This window comes from Thunnus thynnus, chromosome 18, assembly GCF_963924715.1.
Source record: "Thunnus thynnus chromosome 18, fThuThy2.1, whole genome shotgun sequence".
NCBI lineage: Eukaryota > Metazoa > Chordata > Actinopteri > Scombriformes > Scombridae > Thunnus > Thunnus thynnus.
In genome coordinates this window covers 80001-100842 of record NC_089534.1, presented here as the reverse complement: position 1 = coordinate 100842, position 20842 = coordinate 80001, and the positions used below count along the sequence as shown (strand labels likewise).

The following is a 20842-nucleotide window of genomic DNA, read 5'->3' as shown; positions in this document are numbered from 1 at the left end:
ACATGTCAGCAGTGAGCAGAGTGGAGGGCGGAGGAGGCGGATTGAGGAGTGAGTTAAAAGCAGAGAATATTTTCTGAGTGTCTGTGGCGCCACAGATCTGGTTCTGATAGAAAGTGGTCTTAGCAGTTTTTAAACTGGAGGAGAATGATGCTGGGAGACCCTGATAGTCACTGAGGTCAGTGGACTCTCTGGATTTCCGTCATTTTCTCTCTGCTGCTCTGAGTTCTGCCCTTTGCTCTCTGATGACTCCAGTGAGCCGTGGACTGGGAGGGGTGATGCGAGCAGGTTTGGATGTTAGAGGGCAGAGACTGTTAAGAGAGGTGGCTAGTGAGGAACAGAGTGTGTCTGTAGCTTTATTGACCACGAGTGAGGAAAATACGTTATGAGGAGGCAGGGTGGCCAATACCTCATTGGAGAGTTGAGTTGGTGTGAGGGACCGGATGTTGCGGTGGAAAGAGACCATTTGTGGAGCAACATAAGGATGTCCTGGTAAGGTGATCGTGAATTGAATAACGAAGTGGTCAGACAGTTGTAGGGGGGTATTTTATTTTATGTTGAAAGGTGCTGTTGGAATAGTTATGTCTCTCTATGAGCACAAACATGTAACACTGCTGGCCTGAATGTTAATGATACAGTGGATCTATGATATTTGATATGAAGTGTGTGAGGAGGATCATTATAAAACCGGCCCTCAATTCACCTCTTCACCTGCCTCCACCATGTCAGCCCACCTGCTCAGAGCTGCCACATTCTCCTGTTTGTTTTTACAAATACTGAGGTTTTCGTGGGAAGTGGTGGACGCAGCTTTCCAAGTACACAGCAGCTATAAATGAGCCTGCACCACAGCTCCCTCTGAGCCACCACAGTCCAGTACAGGGTCCACCTACTGACCTCAAGCTGACCCTAACTCGAGCTGTAGCTGGTGTTAAGTTACTGTGTGACATTCAGGAGGTCTTACAGAGGTCTGTCCGAATTGGCAGGTTTGGAAGTCGTTGGCTGACTGCTGAGGGATCGACTCCGAGACAGTTTAGCCCTCCTCATCTCTTTACCTGCATGAGGAAGAAGAAATCATCATCATCATCATCATCATCATCATGTATTCTACAACACACAGATGATCGATGTTTCAATACCCTGTGACGCGTGCTTCAGTTTTCACTGCAAGAACTGAGCCTGAAAACATCATGTATGCACCAAACGGACTGCTACAAGATTTTACAAACTGTTACAAAGTCTTACAAAGAAAAAAAGGATTCTGCTGGACATTCACAGGTAAACCGTTTTCTTGTGACAGTTGCAGCATGCTGTTCTTACCAGAGGACCCGGCAGCTCCAGACGAAGACACAGACATAGACTTGGTTGCAGACAGACTGGTCTTACTGTCTCTTCCTGTCAAACAAAGGTGGTTTACACACTGGACTACAAAGCAAAGACACACTTGGATGAATACACTTTATTACAAATCCTCATACAGCAGAGTAAAAACTTCTGAGTCATATCAGCAAAAATAAAACATGCAGCAGGTCTGCTCACGTTTTCTCTCGGTGTGTTTTTCAGAGTTGAGTTTGCCGTCGCTCTGCTGGCGCTCCAGCTGTTCCTGACCACACAGGAGATGTCATTAAAACAAGACAGGAAGTGATTCAGACTGAGGGTGAACTGTCAGCTTTAGACTCACCATCTCCAGCAGCAGAGTCTCTTCCTTCTCTTTCTTCTGGTCCAGTAAATCCTTCTCCTGTCGTTTGTGAAACTGCAAACAGACACCACATGAAGGTTACAGTCGAGCCAAACTCTCAGCTGTGACTTCTTCACACTTCAGGTCTCATGAACATATGAACATATGCTGCTTACTGGCTCTGTGAGGTCCAGTTTGTCCAGTTCCAACACTGTCTGAAAAACATTATGAAAACAGTTCATCCATCAGTGATTATTCATCATTTAACAACGCAAAGCAGCAAAACTGATGTTCAAATATTTAAGACGTCTATGAATGAACATCTGGCGTCGTGCAGCCTGAAGTTTGTCTTTATTTAATGATTCATTCATCAATAACTGACTCAGGTCTAAATAGTGAAACTTCTTGTGTTTTGAACCAACAAAGTGAAATAAGAGTCAACGTGATTGTTCAGGTTCACCAGGTAGAAGATGTTGCCATGGTAACTAATACGTACAACTGTGTTGCATCAGGTGATTCTTTTGGATGGTACAAGTATCTGATCTGGACTGGTCTCTGTAGACCAGATTCATGTCAGACCTGTAGAATCCTCTGACGGGGTCTGGACTGGTCTTTGGATGAGTCAGGTAGTACAGGTGTTACCTGGCAGATTAGTCAGGTAGTGCAGGTGTTACCTGGCAGATTAGTCAGGTAGTGCAGGTGTTACCTGGCGGATGGTGGCCACCACATCCTTGTCTTTCTCTCTGCAGAGCAGCTTCTGGACACAGAAGTCGAGCTGCTGCAGCAGCTGTTTGTCAGCTGGCAGGCGGAGCGACGAACGCAACCGGGGCAACAACTGGCACAGCTTGTACCTGACAGACAGGTGAACAGGCAGACAGGTGTGTTACATGTGATTTCACACAGACATATCTGACCCGCCTCACTGGACAGAACCGGCTGAGTTACCTGACGTTGGCGACGGGGTCATGGACCAGCTCCAGTGCCGGAATCAGGAAGTGTTTGTTGAAGTATTTCCGGGAGAAAATCTCGGTGGCCATTTCACAGACATCCAGGAACCTCAGCCGGTTCCAGTAGCTCCGCCCCTGAGCCAGATCTGAGGATCCACACAGAAACACACCAAAACAGGTCTGTCAGTGTTTCAGGTTCTGATGTGTTCTCACTGTTCCTGTTACTGTCTTGTACACATGGACCACTGTAGGGACTGTGACTGCAACTCGGGTCACCTATGCATATGTGACACCTGAGCCTGAAGGTGCAAAGTTCTGACCTTGGATCAGCCGCTCCATCATCTCCTGACGCTGCTCCTGTTTGCGGTTGTAGCGGAGGAATGTGCAGAATGTTCGAGCTGCTTCCTTCTGCACCGGCAACACCTTCTGCAACCACAGCAACCCGAGGAGTGTCAGCTGTCTGTTCACAGGGTTTACCTGATCATGTCTTATCGTATCATATCGTGTTGTGTCATGTCATGCTGTACTGACGTTGGTGGTGAGGATGACAAAGATGCGAGGGGAGAAGCTTTGGTGTAGCAGTTCTCCAGGCAGCAGTCTGGCCAGGCAGCTGTAACGTTGCAGCAGCTTCTCATGCAGCCGCCAACGCAGAGAACATCCAACTTTCTGCTCCGCCAACAGCAGAGCCGACAGCAACTCTGGGAACTGCAGAGAAACCAAAGGAACCACAGCAACACAGAGGAAAACAGATGAGCCAGAGGAACCTTTTCTCGAGAAGGTTGACAGGTCCACAACCGGGACAGTCCTCGGAGACTGAGGAACCTCAACCCCATGTAAGTGGGTTTTTTTCCTTGACAGCTGAGGTCATTCTCTTAGTAAATGGGACAACAGTAAGTGGTCTCAGCCATTTAGTGGGTTACAGGGAATTAAATGGCGCGTGTAACTTGTGCATATATGCAAACTGCATTTATTTACTATTTTCAGATTCTAAAAGTAAATGGGCTTAGCTTTGAAATATGCACTGGTGTTTGTTGAAGTTTTGTTTAAATACTATTTGTTTAGAAAGGGCTGTTGCATCTCAGTAATTAAGAATTTAAGATAAAAGAGGGTTTTCTTTCTTTTTTTCTTATTAAAAGCTGCTTTGTTGTAAGAACAGTGTTTTGACATCATAGAATAACATATGTATATCTGTATATATCTATATATCTATCTATATCTATTTGGTGGTTGGTGTTAAGCTGCAGGAGAGAGAGGTATGGAGATGGCTCATGAGAGCAGTGCCAGGTGAGTTGATTGGCACAGCTGGTGCTTGTTGGCTAATTATACTCTCCCTTTAACCCACAAAAAAACCCTCAAAATTGACGCAAGGATAACAGGTGTCATTATGTGCTGTCATCAAAAGAACTGAAATGGTTTCAAAACAGTATCCTGACTAAGAAATTATGAATTATTCTAACTATAGTTGAGATCAAAGGAAAATATGTTGATGGATTATAGCAGACTGGTATATGTAAAAGTTTAGTCAGGATACTGTTCTTCGTCAAAATTGACCTGAGGACAACAGGAGGGCTACATGCAGTAGCATGCTGGACCCGTGCATTGTATAATTGGATACACTGATATAAAGTCATGTATAACAGGATCGCTATGGGTGCCAATAACAGCTGTCAGAAATATGGTTCTGTTGCCACACCTTTTTTTGCCAAAGTGGCTTAAATATTCACGGTTTCCTCAGTGTGGGAGTTTTCATCATGTCTCTCTGAGGACTTTGAAAAAAAGAGATTTGAGTTCAAAATTAAGAGCACATCTAATTCACGCTAAAGCACATCTCTCTAAGAAAGTTAATGACAAGTGAACTGAGCAAGTTGTGGGAGAGAGAAACAGAAAAAGTGGGAAAGTTTTACAGCGTTTGTTTCTTGGGGTGTGGATGACGCCCGAGACTCTTGTAGAGGAATTGACAGGCACAATTTATTACCCAAGAGCCCCCTGACAGGGATGATGAGTATATGTTAAAGTCTGTTGGAGTCTGGAGCACCATTAGCACTGAATGAGTGTTATATTATCATCATGAAGGATAAATCCTCCACAGCTGGGAGATGGAGCTCCCCTGTTGGACACCAACAACAACAACAACAGTCATCAGAGGAGGAACACTAACCCTAGCCCTTCAGGTGGAAAATGGAGCTGCAGGAGGTTACATCCATAGGATCAGATAGTAAAGGAGTTGCTGTAGTACCATCTATGGGTCATTCCACCCACCATATGCTGGACTGCTAAGCAAACATGATAAAGTGCCCTCTAAGGTGCCCCACAAAGGAGAGAAAGTCCTGTAATGACGGTCTAGTTATGGGTAAATCAGGATGAAATGCCCTATAGAGCCTCTATTATGTGACAGTCTGGAATGAAGAGCCCTCATCGTGCCCTTTCAGTGGAAGGAAATGTGATAGCGCCCTGTGAATGAAGAGGATGTAATGCAGTGCCCCATGATGCTGTTGTAATGGGATGAGCTGGAGGTTCTGTATGGCTGCCCTTCTAGTGAACAAAAAAAATGGAAAAGTGCAAGTCTAACATACTGAAGTGCAGGATTGGGTGCCCTTTCAGTGAAAAAGGTGCCCTGTAGGGTGCATTGAATGGGAGGAAGTCATGGTGAAGTGGGGGCCCATTGAATGTATCAGATGCCCTTTATATTTTTCCGCCGCTGCCCTTGAGACAGCCTGAGTCCGCCACCGCTACTGAGTCATCATTGAGATCAACAACAGAAGCCTCTCAAATGTCTCAAAGAACTAAGACTTCCAGCATGCAGCAAGGTTATATTAGAGAACCAGAGAACACAGACGAACCACAGGAGAACTAGAGAACCAGGACTGGTTTTGGTTTTCTAACCTTGTTGTCCAGCGTCAGGTTCTCTCCTCTGGACAGAACCGCCTCCAGAGTTTCCTCCAGGTGATTCATCAGAGCATCCAACACCTGAGCAACAACAACCACAATCAGAGCTGCTGCAGGTATAAAACAAACACCTGAACATCAGATAAAACACTTCAATGTTCTCTGTCAGTCAGAGGTCAGACTGTGGGTCAGAGGTCAGATTGTGGGTCAGAGGTCAGATTGTGGGTCAGAGGTCAGACTGTGGGTCAGAGGTCAGACTGTGGGTCAGAGGTCAGATTGTGGGTCAGAGGTCAGATTGTGGGTCAGAGGTCAGACTGTGTGATGATTCTTTAAGCAGCACATGAATGAAATGATCAATAAACATCAGTAAGTACAACAAACAGTCAGCTCACTGCTGATGGTTTACAGGTTAGAAACTGAGGAGAGTGGAGCGTCCTGATTGGTGGAGCAGTGCGGCAGGGGGCTCGGCCTCTCACCTCCAGAGCATCGTCCTGTAGCAGAGCCAGAAGCTCTTTGTGGACCAACTGGACGTTTGAACCGAGCAGCTTCACCACCTGACAGGAAGGGGCGGGGAGAGGCGGAGCCATCGTGTGACATTAGAGAAGACAGCATCATGTGACATTAGTAAAGACAGCATCATGTGACATTAATAAAGACAGCATCATGTGACATTAGAGAAGACAGCATCATGTGACATTAGAGAAGACAGCATCATGTGACATTAGTAAAGACAGCATCATGTGACATCAGAGAAGACAGCATCATGTGACATTAGTAAAGACAGCATCATGTGACATTAATAAAGACAGCATCATGTGACATTAGAGAAGACAGCATCATGTGACATTAGAGAAGACAGCATCATGTGACATTAATAAAGACAGCATCATGTGACATCAGAGAAGACAGCATCATGTGACATTAATAAAGACAGCATCATGTGACATTAGAGAAGACAGCATCATGTGACATTAGAGAAGACAGCATCATGTGACATTAGAGAAGACAGCATCATGTGACATTAATAAAGACAGCATCATGTGACATTAGAGAAGACAGCATCATGTGACATCAGAGAAGACAGCATCATGTGACATTAGAGAAGACAGCATCATGTGACATCAGAGAAGACAGCATCATGTGACATTAGTAAAGACAGCATCATGTGACATTAGAGAAGACAGCATCATGTGACATTAGAGAAGACAGCATCAGAGCACTGTGGTTACATTATATATTAGGGTAGGGGTAGGGTCAGCGCTGCAGTGCCCCCCCCCCCCCCCCCGCTGGTACAGAGGGGTAGGGTCAGCGCTGCAGTGCCCCCCCCCCCCCCCCCCCCCCGCTGGTACAGCTGCTGTGTGTGAGTCTATAGTCGCTTGTTTTGTGTTTGTAACAGCTGAAGTTTGTTTGATGATAACGTCTGGTGCTGATTGGACGAGCTGTTGGCTTACAGCCGGTCTCTGAGGACAGAAGACGTTCGCTCTCACCTGGTGGAAACTGGCTGCAGCACTTCGCCGAACGCTGACCTCTGGGTCACAACACAGACTGCAGAGAGACGGGTACAACTCAGACAGAAAGTGAGACGGGTCAGCAAACACCACCATGGCCTGCAGACAGACAGAGAGAGAGACAGGTGACAGATCAACCTGTGCTGCGCTCAGACAGAAAGTGAAGCAAATTTTCGTTTGTGTTATTTGTGTGAGTTTGACAACCGGATCATTTGTGTTTACTGTACTTTAAACTGTAAGCTAGATAACAACAGAGCAGCGACTGTTTGTTTTCAGTTCAGCTTCTGAATGAACTCAGTAGAAACTTTCTGTTGTTTCCCTCCAGTCCCCTTTCCCCCTCTCCTCTCTCTACGTTTATTAAGTACAATGATAAATGTCAATTTTTATTTTTCAAATCAATTTTATTTATATAGTGATAGTGGTACGAGTAATAAATGTAGTTTATTTGCAGTGTTGGAGGTGAGGTTCAGTGAATTGGAAGCGCGGCTCCACACCACAGAAAACCAATCAGTCGCTAATATAGTTAGCCAGCCCCTAGTATCCGGTGTGGGCCGACCTAGCGTAGCTCCTACTCCCCCGGTAGTTCCCGAGCAGCCGGGAAGCCAGGGTGTCTGGGTGACTGTCTGAAGGAAGCATAGCCCTAAGCAGAAGCCCACGGTTCACCACCAACCAGTTTCTAACTAGTTCTCCCCCCTCAGTAACACACCTGCTGAGAAACCAACTCTGATTATTGGCAGCTCCATAGTCAGAAACGTGAAGTTAGCGACAGCAGCAGCCATAGTTAAATGTATTCCTGGGGCCAGAGTGGGCGACATTGAGTCACATTTAAAACTGCTGGCTAAGAATAAACGTAAATATGGAACGATTGTTATTCATGTTGATGGGAACGACTCCCGATACGCCAATCAGAGGTCACCAAATTTAATGTTGACTCGATGTGAACGTATGCAAAGACAATGTGGGACTCTGTAGTTTCCTCTGGACCGCTGCCTGATCTGACCAGTGATGTCATGTATAGCCGCATGTCATCATTCAACCGCTGGTTGTCGAGGTGGCGTCCAGCAAACGATGTGGGCTTCATAGATAACTGGCAGACTTTCTGGGGAAGACCTGGTCTGATTAGGAGAGACGGCATACATCCCACTCTGGATGGAGCTGCTCTGATATCCAGAAATATGGCTGAGTTTATTAGTAAACCAAAACCATGACAACCCAGAGCTGAGACCAGGAAGCAGAGCTGCAGTCCTACACGCTTCTCTGCGCTTCCATTAGAGCAGTTACCCACCCAAAACCACATAGAGACCACGTCTGTCCCCAAAACCACATAGAGACTGTCTGTCCCCAAAACCACATAGAGACTGTGTCTGTCCCCCAAACCACATAGAGACCGCGTCTGTCCCCAAAACCACATAGAGACCACGTCTGTCCCCAAAACCACATAGAGACTGTCTGTCCCCAAAACCACATAGAGACCGCGTCTGTCCCCAAAACCACATAGAGACCGCGTCTGTCCCCAAAACCACATAGAGACTGTGTCTGTCCCCCAAAACCACATAGAGACTGTGTCTGTCCCCCAAACCACATAGAGACTGTTTCTGTCCCCAAAGTCTCTAAAGACTCTCCAGCTGGTCCAGAATGCAGCTGCACGTGTTCTGACTAAAACTAGAAAAAGAGACCACATTTCTCCCATTTTAGCTTCGCTGCATTGGCTTCCTGTAAAATCTAGAATAGAATTTAAAATCCTTCTTCTAACTTACAAAGCCCTTAATGGTCAGGCACCATCATATCTTGAAGAGCTCATAATACCGTATTATCCCACTAGAACACTGCGCTCCCAGTATGCAGCTTACTGGTGGTTCCTACAGTCTTTAAAAGTAGAATGGGAGGCAGAGCCTTCAGCTATCAGGCTCCTCTCCTGTGGAACCATCTTCCAGATTCAGTCCGGGGTGCAGACACCCTCTCTATGTTTAAGAGTCGGCTTAAAACTTTCCTTTTTGATAAAGCTTATAGTTAGGGCCGACCAGGCTCGCCTTGGATCAGCCCTTAGTTATGCTGCTATAGGCCTAGACTGCTGGGGGACTTCCCATGATGCACTGAGCTCCTCTCTCCTCCTTCTCTCCATTCATTCATGTACCGTTAATGCATGTCACTAATTGAGCTTTTACCCTGGAGTTTTTGTGCTTTCTCGTCACACAGGATGAGGGACTTTGACCCCCTGGTTATGGACGGCGTGGCCCTGTGGGTGTCCTGCCTCGACACCCACTCCCACTATTATTATTAATAGTCATATTTCTATCATATTTCTATTATTAGTGTTATAATTGTTATGATTGTTATTATGCTTCTCTGTGTCTCCCAGGCAGATGGTGCCCACCTAGAGCCCGGTTCTGCTCGAGGTTTCTTCCCTTTAAAAGCCAGGTGTTCTTGCACCTCGGCAGATTGCTATTATGACGGCACATTTGCCAAGTAGTAAGATGAAACGCTTCTCTGCAGAGGAAGGGGATCTGCTCGTGCATGAAGTGAAAGTGCACGATCCATAACGAGCACACTGGCCCCTGCTGCTCCTGGACCGTCCCGTGGTCAGCCCCAGACCACCAGTTTAAGATCTTGTTCATTCATTTGTTTGAAAATTTCTTTTCATTTGTTTTCTGAGAAGGTTTAATTTTTTAATTACAGCTTTGTTTCTCTTGAAAAGTAACAGGTCAAATCAGCAGCGTTTTATCTGCTGAAAATATGAAAACCTGATCACTGTTATCTCAAAAATGTCTCAAAAAAAGAATATTTGTTAAATATTGTTCAGAAATTAAATCATTAATTTGAATCATGTAAAGAATCATCAGCAGTTATCAGGACTTGATGAGCTCTCCAAGGTTCTGGTCCTGCTGCTAACAGCAGCTGGAAGCTGTTCAGAGTTCTTTCCTTCTTTAGTTTAATCATTGTTTTCACCTCGTTTATTTCCTCATGTGTTCCTCATGTCATCATGTACTGATGCAGCAGGAAAGTCGATCCGTATCTGATCCGTTATTGAAATCCGTCTGCTCGGTCTTGACAGACATCCTCAACCTGACGGGTCTGTTTAAATGCCTGCATGTGTTGCCATAATATGGTCAAATAATTACACAATTTCATCCGATTAGCTAATTCAGATAAATATTATGACTAACCATTATGACATGTATTTTTTAAAATGTTAATGTAGCCTACACAATAATAATCTTTCACATTGTAATCCTTTTATTTATAATCTGCTGCTGCACGTCCATGTGTGTGTAACAAGCAGAGTGAATGTTATGCACCTGCCTATGTGGACGCATATTACTGTCTTGATAATGTGCCTTAAAATAACAGTGAAACACTGCGCCATAAACTTCAGACCAGATTTTTGTTGGTCGATTGTAGAATCGCTTTCCACTGCCTCAAGACAGCAGTGCACCAACAATGCGTCTGACCACACCTCATTTTAAGACCAACAGGCTAATGGGTGCTCAGATGGGCGCAAATGCATTTGCTATTTAAACAATGTGGGTGCTGGACGGGAACATGACAACTGCATCGGTCTTCAGCTAGCAGAGACACTTGCGCTGCTGTCAGGCGTAAAATAAAATGTTTAAGAGTCATCATTTAATTCTCCTATTTTGTTGTAGTATTGCAGTGTTGGTGTTAATTCATTTTAGATTTTTATGAATGAATCCTCTTCTGTTTACTCTAAATTTGACTGATTTAAGTGGTCGGGGGACAGACACAGCCTCTGTGTAGTATTCGGTGGGTAACTGCTCTAATGGAAGCACAGAGAAGCGTGTAGGACTGCAGCTGGACGCCACCTTGAGAGCCAGCGGTTGAATGATGACATGTGGCTATACATGACATCACTGGTCAGATTACGCAGGGTCCCAGAGAAAACTACAGCGTCCATCATTGTCTGCATATGTACACACTGACCCAATTTACTGCATTCACACCGATATGAATAACAATCATATTTACGTTTGTCCGTAGCCGGCAGTTTTAGATTTGATTCTCTGGCCCCAGGAATACATTTAACTATGGCTACTGGTGTCGCTAACTTCACATTGCTGACTATGGAGCTGCCAATAATCAGAGTTTGTTTCTCAGTGGGTGTGTCACTGAGTGGGGAGAACCAGTTAGAAACGTGAACTGGTTGGTGGTGAACCGTGGGCTTCTGCTTAGGGCTATGCTTCCTTCAGACAGTCACCCAGTGGGAGCTACGCTAGGTCGGCCCGCACCGGATACTGGGGGCTGGCTAACTACATTAGCTAATGATTGGTTTTCTGTGGTGCGGAGCCGCACTTCCAATTCACTGAGCCTCACCTCCAACACTGCAAATAAACTACATTTATTACTCGTACCACTATCACTAAAGGAGGCAGAGGAATAACTAAACATATGACACACTGAGCAAGAGAGAGCAGGAGAGCGAGGGAGAGAGAGAAGCCATCGCTAACTGCTGAGTTAAGTTAGCTGCTAAGCTAAGTTAGCTGCTAAGCTAACTGCTGAGCTAAAATAACTAACAACCGAAGCTGCATTAGCAAGAAAGTCGCTATAAGGACAGAGCTAAGAGTGCTTGAGCAAAACTAGCGTAAGTTTAAATATACAGCAGGTAATTATCCATGGTAATGAAGAACATAGCAAAATTAATTAATTAAAATTTTTATTTTAATTGAAACATTTCAACTAGTGCGGACACATATTTGCATTAATTCATGTCTTTGGATTTAGTTTGTATCACTACATGCTCTGTCTGAGCATAAAGTTGTGCTGGTTGTGTGTGTGCCTGCATGCCTGCGTGTGTGTACCGGCAGGTTGTAGCAGCAGTTGCAGCGGATCAGTGTCGACTCGTTGTTGCCGTCAGTCTGATTTCCTTCAGCCTGCAGACCAGCGACACACAGCAGCTTAAACCTCTGCAGCAACCGGCTCCTCTGCTCGTCTGACAGGCAGCCTGCAACAAAAAGACTCGTCAAGACACAACTTGTCGGAGACACGATGACTCATCAGAGACGCACGAAAACCACACGTCCACAAAACACATGTAAACTGGATCCCATGACTCTTCCAGTATCCCAGCAGCTGGTCCTCTGTTCCAGGTCCAGCGAATCACCACTCTGGTTGATCACAGACCTTTGACCTAAGGGTTAGGGTTAGCTTTCTTTATCAGGTGGGCCATTCCTTCCAAACTTCCACCTCCAGGTTTTTCAGTCATTGCCCACATGAGCATGAAACTCTCCCAGCAGAAATATGGAATCCAGACTCCAGTAAGGTGGGATACTCTGAACTGTTTGCTGCATAAACACAGACGACAGTCAGATACAGAATCGACCTCTAAGCTGGAGGCTCATGAATATTAGTTCTGGGCCCTGCGAAGAGGTGAGACCGACTAAATGTAGTTGCTCCACCTTCTGAACCAACCTCGCCCAAGGTTGGTTTAGAAGGTCGAGCAGTAGCAACTACCATATACTGACAAGTACTTATCAATATATCACCGTCCATATCAGACAGTGATGCTTCATGTCCTTACAGTCAGTTTCTGCAGCCTGGGGTCAGCATGCCAAGAGCTAACCTTCATTCTACATCCAGCCCTGCAGGTGGTCGACCCACAAGGTGGCAGATCCATCCCTTTGGGCTGAGCCTGACCAGGCCTCATGGGTGTAGACCTGAATACCAGGTGCTCACCTTTGAGCTCCCCTCTTGGGCCTAGATCCAGCAGAGGGCCCCCTGGATGGAGTTTTTGCCCTCAACATCACAGCTCTCAAGGTCAAGAATTTATGCAAACCAGTCCACCATGTTAAGGTGGTGATCCTCTGAGTGTTTCTGAACTGATCGCCGGTTCTCCAGAAACAACTGATGTAACATAAACTGCATCATTTCCCTACATATCATCTTCTTTTATTCTTAATGTCCTTAATTCAGTTTCAGCTGATGTGGACTCCTACTGTTTCTACTGTGTGACATCAGAGTTGCAGCTCACCTGCCAGTCCGCTGCAGAGTTTCCCAAACTGGAATGACAACGATGCCACGACAGCTTCGTCTGCCTGTGACGACGCCTCGCACACTGACATCACCAGGGGAACAACAACATGGAGTCTGTCATCTACAGAAGAGGAAAGAGTTACTGCTGCTCACAATAAGCAACACTTTTATTTCTGTCTTCGTCGGACTAAACAGCTCACAGTCTGAGGGAACTGTTTCTAACCATAGCTCTGCCTGATGACTCACCGCTGTCAATCACCTCCATCAGGTTGATGATAGTGTTGAAGGCAGCCAGGCGGACACTGCTCTCCTCGTCTCCGGCGAGATCCACCAGTTCGGGGAGGAGCTCCGTCCTGGTGTCATCCACCCTGAAGGACCAACAGGAGACACACTGTATCATCTCTGTAATGCTTGCTTTGTGTTTACTTTCATTCTGCGTTTGGTTAAATGTACCCGGTCGCCCTGGCGATGTTCTCCAGCTGACGACACATACCAACTCGGACCTCAAACTCCACATCCTGACATAAAGAACGAGCCAATGGCAGCAGCTCCTTCTTCACTCTGACAGAAATCATTCCTGTTAATATCAGACCAGGTGTAACAACACACCCGAACGCCATATACAAAAATATCTATGATCAACGTCATCCGATCAATAATCAGTCTACAGCGTGTACAGTGTAGCTCACATGTGGGAATCAAACTTGCAGGCAACTTTCCCCAAAATGCGACAGCTGGCCAGACGAGCCTGGAGAGAGTGAGACAGCTGAGACTGATAGAGGAGAGGGTTCAGCACCTGGGGAGACAGACAGGTAGAAGTTTAGCCACATGGACAAGTCTTCAACTTCTGGGCATTTCTCAAATCTAGTTGCTCAGATTGTGTTGATGATGTAATTTTGTGCTTAAACTATTCTGTTCTGATTAATAATCAGTTATATTGATACTGATGAATAATCACTTATACTGACACTGATCAGTAATCCTGATCACTGTACCTCCTGTTTGATGGTCTCCTTTGGTAGGGCGTTGATGGCTGACAGCAGAGTCTCTAGCCAGGCGTTGCTCACCACTGTCAGCAACAAACAACCAAAACAGCAACATCAAGACTGATATCTGGGCCGAGTTAGCTATGAAATTGTGAATTATTAGACGCTAAAGGCTTATGTTTCGATCGTATGTTTTTAGGACTTTTATTTGTGAAGCATTTGTGTTTTCTTTTGATTCACCCTTTGAACTAGTTTTCTATTCATTGTAGTGATTTTCACTCAGATTAGACCCTGCATGCTTTCCACACTCTCTCTTTCTTTACTAACGTACACACACATCCAGCTCGGTGTTAGGACGGAGTGAGTTGTATAAAAGTTTCATTTTTGGCTCTGATTTTAATTCTCCCGCCTAGTCGCCATTTCCTTTTGTCTAATTCTCGAATTCCTTACACACATGGTCTCATCCGCACTATTTTGGGTCCACGCCATTTTCCTTTTTACACACACACACACACACACAAACACACACACACACACTGTATATGATTACACCATTAGCTAAGATTTCCAATTGTGCCTTGTGTTTGTTATACTTGAATAGTATTGGCTGTATAGTTACTACTGTTAAAGTGTAGTAATCATGTCATCCTCAGCCATACAAAGTAACAGTCTGTGGTTCAGGTGTTGTTACCTGTGTCTCGGTGGTTCAGGTGTTGTTACCTGTGTCTCGGTGGTTCAGGTGTTGTTACCTGTGTCTCGGTGGTTCAGGTGGAGCAGGACGGTCTTCAGGATGGAGTAAGTGTGTGTGTGGATCAGGATGATGTCGTCTTGTAGGATGGTTAAGAATGAAGCGGCGGCTGCCAGCTGGATCTCAGCTCCTGCTCCGTTCAAGACCTCCTGAGTCAGACAGACAGACAGACAGACAGATAGACAGGTTACCTGTATGACACACCTGCCTTCATACAGTTGAAGCAAAGACATTAGAGGTGATAGTTCTGCATACGTACCCGGACCTTTGGTACGACCCGACGGAACGTCTCAGCCGGATTCTGACGGACAAGACTTGGCAGGTTACTGATGACACTCGCTCTCTGCACCTCCTGACCCACACTGACCCGAGGAGGAAACACAGAAAAAGACAAACAGAGAATACAGAGAGAACGTTGTCTGAACTTTCTACTCATGGTTCTGTCTTCAGAAACCTGTCCAACAACAAACAGCAGCAAACATCTGTTTACACAGAGTTGATGATGACTCTGGTTCTTCAGGATGAGATGTTCTTATAGAGACCCACAACTGAGGGAGACGACCAACGTTTCTTTAACCAGGACCACCATCTTTCTCTAACCTTAACCAGGTGGTCGTTACTGTAACCATGACAACAAACCTCCCCTGTGAGATACTGACAGGGGTCAGATACTGTCGGGGGTCAGATACTGACAGGGATCAGATATTGAGGTCCTGGCTCTCTGACAGGTTTCAGAATGAATGAGTTCAGTGAACTAGTTTGGATCCTGTGGGATCAGACTGCAGGATGATGGATTACTGGGTCAGAGGGAGGAGGACTGACATCATTAAACAAGAAAAGCTGTTTCATGTCTTACTGATGTTTGTCTCAGAGTCCGTCTGAAAATAAGAACAGGAATTAGCCTCCTGGGTTAGCTGCTGTAGCTAACAGCAGAATCAGAACCTGAACCAGGTTCTGAGGATTTGCACATACTGTGCAGTAGGTTTGCACATACTGGGAAATTCCCAGTGGGAATTTGTCTTGGTGTTGTGGTGCATAACAGTCAAAAACGTACACAAAATGAAGTAATCCTAAATAATGAAAAAAAGAAATATAGTAAGTGAAAAGAGCTGCTACAGGTTTCAAGTTTAAGTTGAAGAGAATAAAATGAAATGTATAAAATATTGACCAAGAGTAAACAGCATATGCAGTGTGTAATTAATAATAATAATAATAATAATAATAATAATGATAAAAAGAAGAAGAATACAAGTTTTGTTAATTTGTGCAAAAGTAAGATCAGATTTTAGTCAGATTTTATGTTAGTACAACGTATGGTTTCCATGGGGGGTAGAGTCCATGTCAGTGGGTCCCGGCCCTTGATGATGTGGCTGCAGTCGGGAAGAAACTCTTCTTTTGGTGAGAGGTTCAGCCTATTGCCAGAGGGAGCAGGGGAGCATCTGGTGATGGAGGAGGTGAGGATGGACTCAGTAATGAACTCAGTGTTGGAGGAGGTGAGGATGGAGGAAGTGTTGGAGGAGGTGAGGATGGAGGAAGTGTTGGAGGAGGTGAGGATAGAGGAAGTGTTGGAGGAGGTGAGGATAGAGGAAGTGTTGGAGGAGGTGAGGATGGAGGAAGTGTTGGAGGAGGTGAGGATGGAGGAAGTGTTGGAGGAGGTGAGGATGGAGGAAGTGATGGAGGAGGTGAGGATGGAGGAAGTGTTGGAGGAGGTGAGGATGGAGGAAGTGATGGAGGAGGTGAGGATGGAGGAAGTGTTGAAGGAGGTGAGGATAGAGGAAGTGATGGAGGAGGTGAGGATAGAGGAAGTGTTGGAGGAGGTGAGGATGGAGGAAGTGTTGGAGGAGGTGAGGATGGAGGAAGTGTTGGAGGAGGTGAGGATGGAGGAAGTGATGGAGGAGGTGAGGATAGAGGAAGTGTTGGAGGAGGTGAGGATAGAGGAAGTGTTGGAGGAGGTGAGGATGGAGGAAGTGTTGGAGGAGGTGAGGATAGAGGAAGTGTTGGAGGAGGTGAGGATAGAGGAAGTGTTGGAGGAGGTGAGGATGGAGGAAGTGTTGGAGGAGGTGAGGATGGACTCAGTAATGAACTCAGTGTTGGAGGAGGTGAGGATGGAGGAAGTGTTGGAGGAGGTGAGGATGGAGGAAGTGTTGGAGGAGGTGAGGATAGAGGAAGTGTTGGAGGAGGTGAGGATGGAGGAAGTGTTGGAGGAGGTGAGGATAGAGGAAGTGATGGAGGAGGTGAGGATAGAGGAAGTGTTGGAGGAGGTGAGGATAGAGGAAGTGATGGAGGAGGTGAGGATGGAGGAAGTGTTGGAGGAGGTGAGGATAGAGGAAGTGTTGGAGGAGGTGAGGATAGAGGAAGTGATGGAGGAGGTGAGGATAGAGGAAGTGATGGAGGAGGTGAGGATGGAGGAAGTGTTGGAGGAGGTGAGGATAGAGGAAGTGATGGAGGAGGTGAGGATAGAGGAAGTGTTGGAGGAGGTGAGGATAGAGGAAGTGTTGGAGGAGGTGAGGATGGAGGAAGTGATGGAGGAGGTGAGGATAGAGGAAGTGTTGGAGGAGGTGAGGATAGAGGAAGTGTTGGAGGAGGTGAGGATGGAGGAAGTGATGGAGGAGGTGAGGATAGAGGAAGTGTTGGAGGAGGTGAGGATAGAGGAAGTGATGGAGGAGGTGAGGATGGAGGAAGTGTTGGAGGAGGTTAGGATAGAGGAAGTGATGGAGGAGGTGAGGATGGAGGAAGTGTTGGAGGAGGTGAGGATGGAGGAAGTGATGGAGGAGGTGAGGATGGAGGAAGTGTTGGAGGAGGTGAGGATGGAGGAAGTGTTGGAGGAGGTGAGGATGGAGGAAGTGTTGGAGGAGGTGAGGATGGAGGAAGTGATGGAGGAGGTGAGGATGGAGGAAGTGTTGGAGGAGGTGAGGATAGAGGAAGTGTTGGAGGAGGTGAGGATGGAGGAAGTGTTGGAGGAGGTGAGGATGGAGGAAGTGTTGGAGGAGGTGAGGATAGAGGAAGTGATGGAGGAGGTGAGGATAGAGGAAGTGTTGGAGGAGGTGAGGATGGAGGAAGTGATGGAGGAGGTGAGGATGGAGGAAGTGTTGGAGGAGGTGAGGATAGAGGAAGTGTTGGAGGAGGTGAGGATGGAGGAAGTGTTGGAGGAGGTGAGGATAGAGGAAGTGTTGGAGGAGGTGAGGATAGAGGAAGTGTTGGAGGAGGTGAGGATGGAGGAAGTGTTGGAGGAGGTGAGGATAGAGGAAGTGTTGGAGGAGGTGAGGATATAGGAAGTGATGGAGGAGGTGAGGATAGAGGAAGTGATGGAGGAGGTGAGGATGGAGGAAGTGTTGGAGGAGGTGAGGATGGAGGAAGTGATGGAGGAGGTGAGGATAGAGGAAGTGTTGGAGGAGGTGAGGATGGAGGAAGTGATGGAGGAGGTGAGGATGGAGGAAGTGATGGAGGAGGTGAGGATGGAGGAAGTGTTGGAGGAGGTGAGGATGGAGGAAGTGATGGAGGAGGTTAGGATGGAGGAAGTGTTGGAGGAGGTGAGGATAGAGGAAGTGTTGGAGGAGGTGAGGATAGAGGAAGTGTTGGAGGAGGTGAGGATGGAGGAAGTGTTGGAGGAGGTGAGGATAGAGGAAGTGTTGGAGGAGGTGAGGATGGAGGAAGTGTTGGAGGAGGTGAGGATAGAGGAAGTGTTGGAGGAGGTGAGGATGGAGGAAGTGTTGGAGGAGGTGAGGATAGAGGAAGTGTTGGAGGAGGTGAGGATAGAGGAAGTGTCGGAGGTGTAGAAGTGCATCATCATTGACTTTGGCAGGTCGAACTTCTTCATCCTCTGTTGAGCCTTCTTGATGAGGCTGCTGATGTTCAGCTCCACCTGCAGGTCCTGGCTGATGATGATTATAGTGATGATGATGATGATCATGGTGATGAGTCACATGGGGTGATGGGGCTGCATTCCCTCTGAAATCTACGGCCAAATCCACTGTGTTTACAGCGTTGAGTCAAGTCATCAGATGGTCAACTTCAAGTGCAGGTGGACTCAGGTGAGCTCAGACTCAGGTGAGACTAGACTCAGGTGAGACTAGACTCAGGTGAGACTAGACTCAGGTGAGCCTAGACTCAGGTGAGCTCAGACTCAGGTGAGACTAGACTCAGGTGAGACTAGACTCAGGTGAGCCTAGACTCAGGTGAGACTAGACTCAGGTGAGTTCATACTCAGGTGAGGTTAGACTCAGGTGAGCTCAGACTCAGGTGAGACTAGACTCAGGTGAGTTCATACTCAGGTGAGACTAGACTCAGGTGAGCTCAGACTCAGGTGAGACTAGACTCAGGTGAGACTAGACTCAGGTGAGCTCAGACTCAGGTGAGACTAGACTCAGGTGAGACTAGACTCAGGTGAGACTAGACAGGTGAGACTAGACTCAGGTGAGTCCAGACTCCGGTGGGACTAGACTCAGGTGAGTTCAGACTCCGGTTAGACTAGACTCAGGTGAGACTAGACTCAGGTGAGCTCAGACCCCGGTGGGACTAGACTCAGGTGAGACTAGACTCAGGTGAGCCTAGACTCAGGTGAGCTCAGACTCAGGTGAGACTAGACTCAGGTGAGACTAGACTCAGGTGAGCTCAGACTCAGGTGAGACTAGACTCAGGGGAGCTCAGACTCAGGTGAGACTAGACTCAGGTGAGTTCATACTCAGGTGAGGTTAGACTCAGGTGAGCTCAGACTCAGGTGAGACTAGACTCAGGTGAGACTAGACTCAGGTGAGCTCAGACTCAGGTGAGACTAGACTCAGGTGAGCTCAGACTCAGGTGAGACTAGACTCAGGTGAGACTAGACTCAGGTGAGCTCAGACTCAGGTGAGCTCAGACTCAGGTGAGACTAGACTCAGGTGAGTCCAGACTCCGGTGGGACTAGACTCAGGTGAGTTCAGACTCCGGTTAGACTAGACTCAGGTGAGACTAGACTCAGGTGAGCTCAGACCCCGGTGGGACTAGACTCAGGTGAGACTAGACTCAGGTGAGACTAGACTCAGGGGAGCTCAGACTCAGGTGAGACTAGACTCAGGTGAGCTCAGACTCAGGTGAGACTAGACTCAGGTGAGCTCAGACTCAGGTGAGACTAGACTCAGGTGAGACTAGACTCAGGTGAGACTAGACTCTGGTGAGCTCAGACTCAGGTGAGACTAGACTCAGGTGAGACTAGACTCAGGTGAGACTAGACTCAGGTGAGCTCAGACTCAGGTGAGACTACACTCGGGTGAGACTAGATTCGGGTGAGACTAGATTCAGGTGAGACTAGACTCAGGTGAGCTCAGACTCAGGTGAGCTCAGACTCAGGTAAGCCTAGACTCAGGCGAGTTCAGACTCAGGTGAGACAAGACTAAAGTGAGCTCAGACTCAGGTGAGACTAGATTCAGGTGAGTTTAAACTCAGGTGAGACTAGACTCAGGTGAGTTCAGACTCAGGTGGGACTAGACTCAGGTGAGTTCAGACTCCGGTTAGACTAGACTCAGGTGAGCTCAGACCCAGGTGAGCTCAGACTCAGGTGAGACTAGACTAAGGTGACCTCAGACTCAGGTGAGTTCAGACTCCGGTTAGACTAGACTCAGGTGAGCTCAGACCCAGGTGAGCTCAGACTCAGGTGAGACTAGACTAAGGTGACCTCAGACTCAGGTGAGTTCAGACTCAGGTGACCTCAGACTCAGGTAAGCCTAGACTCAAGTGAGCTCAGACTCAGGTGAGCTCAGACTCATGTGAGACTAGACTCAGGTGAGCTCAGACTCAGGTGAGCTCAGACACAGGTGAGCCTGGACTCAGGTGAGCTTGGACTCAGGTGAGCTCAGACCCAGGTGAGACTAGACTCAGGGGAGCTCAGACTCAGGTGAGACTAGACTCAGGGGAGCTCAGACTCAGGTGACCTCAGACTCAGGTGAATTTAGACTCAGGTGAGCTCAGACTCAGGGGAGCTCAGACACAGGTGAGCCTAGACTCAGGTGAGACCAGACTCAGGTGAGTCCAGACTCCGGTGGGGCTAGACTCAGGTGAGTTCAGACTCCGGTTAGACTAGACTCAGGTGAGCTCAGACCCAGGTGAGCTCAGACTCAGGTGAGACTAGACTAAGG

General features: G+C 47.0%; 1 protein-coding gene across 5 annotated transcripts in view; it reads right to left on the bottom strand.

The window, feature by feature from the left end:
- ppp4r4 (protein phosphatase 4, regulatory subunit 4) overlaps positions 1-20842 on the bottom strand; it is a 32628-nt gene that overhangs the window by 5614 nt on the left and 6172 nt on the right. For 2 of the 5 annotated variants that reach the window (XM_067572768.1, XM_067572769.1), the window contains 20 exons: positions 14992-15094; positions 14734-14881; positions 13994-14067; positions 13688-13794; positions 13452-13559; positions 13245-13366; positions 12997-13119; positions 11828-11970; positions 6993-7112; positions 5982-6059; positions 5503-5586; positions 3151-3324; positions 2940-3045; positions 2618-2765; positions 2379-2523; positions 1849-1887; positions 1676-1747; positions 1534-1597; positions 1315-1389; positions 959-1049 (listed from right to left, as the gene is read on the bottom strand). In XM_067572768.1, coding sequence (XP_067428869.1) covers positions 959-1049; positions 1315-1389; positions 1534-1597; positions 1676-1747; positions 1849-1887; positions 2379-2523; positions 2618-2765; positions 2940-3045; positions 3151-3324; positions 5503-5586; positions 5982-6059; positions 6993-7112; positions 11828-11970; positions 12997-13119; positions 13245-13366; positions 13452-13559; positions 13688-13794; positions 13994-14067; positions 14734-14881; positions 14992-15094 — 2124 coding nt within the window. The remainder of the gene's footprint in view (positions 1-958; positions 1050-1314; positions 1390-1533; positions 1598-1675; positions 1748-1848; positions 1888-2378; positions 2524-2617; positions 2766-2939; positions 3046-3150; positions 3325-5502; positions 5587-5981; positions 6060-6992; positions 7113-11827; positions 11971-12996; positions 13120-13244; positions 13367-13451; positions 13560-13687; positions 13795-13993; positions 14068-14733; positions 14882-14991; positions 15095-20842) is intronic. The other 3 variants (XR_010924482.1, XR_010924481.1, XM_067572770.1) reach the window with 3 other exon arrangements.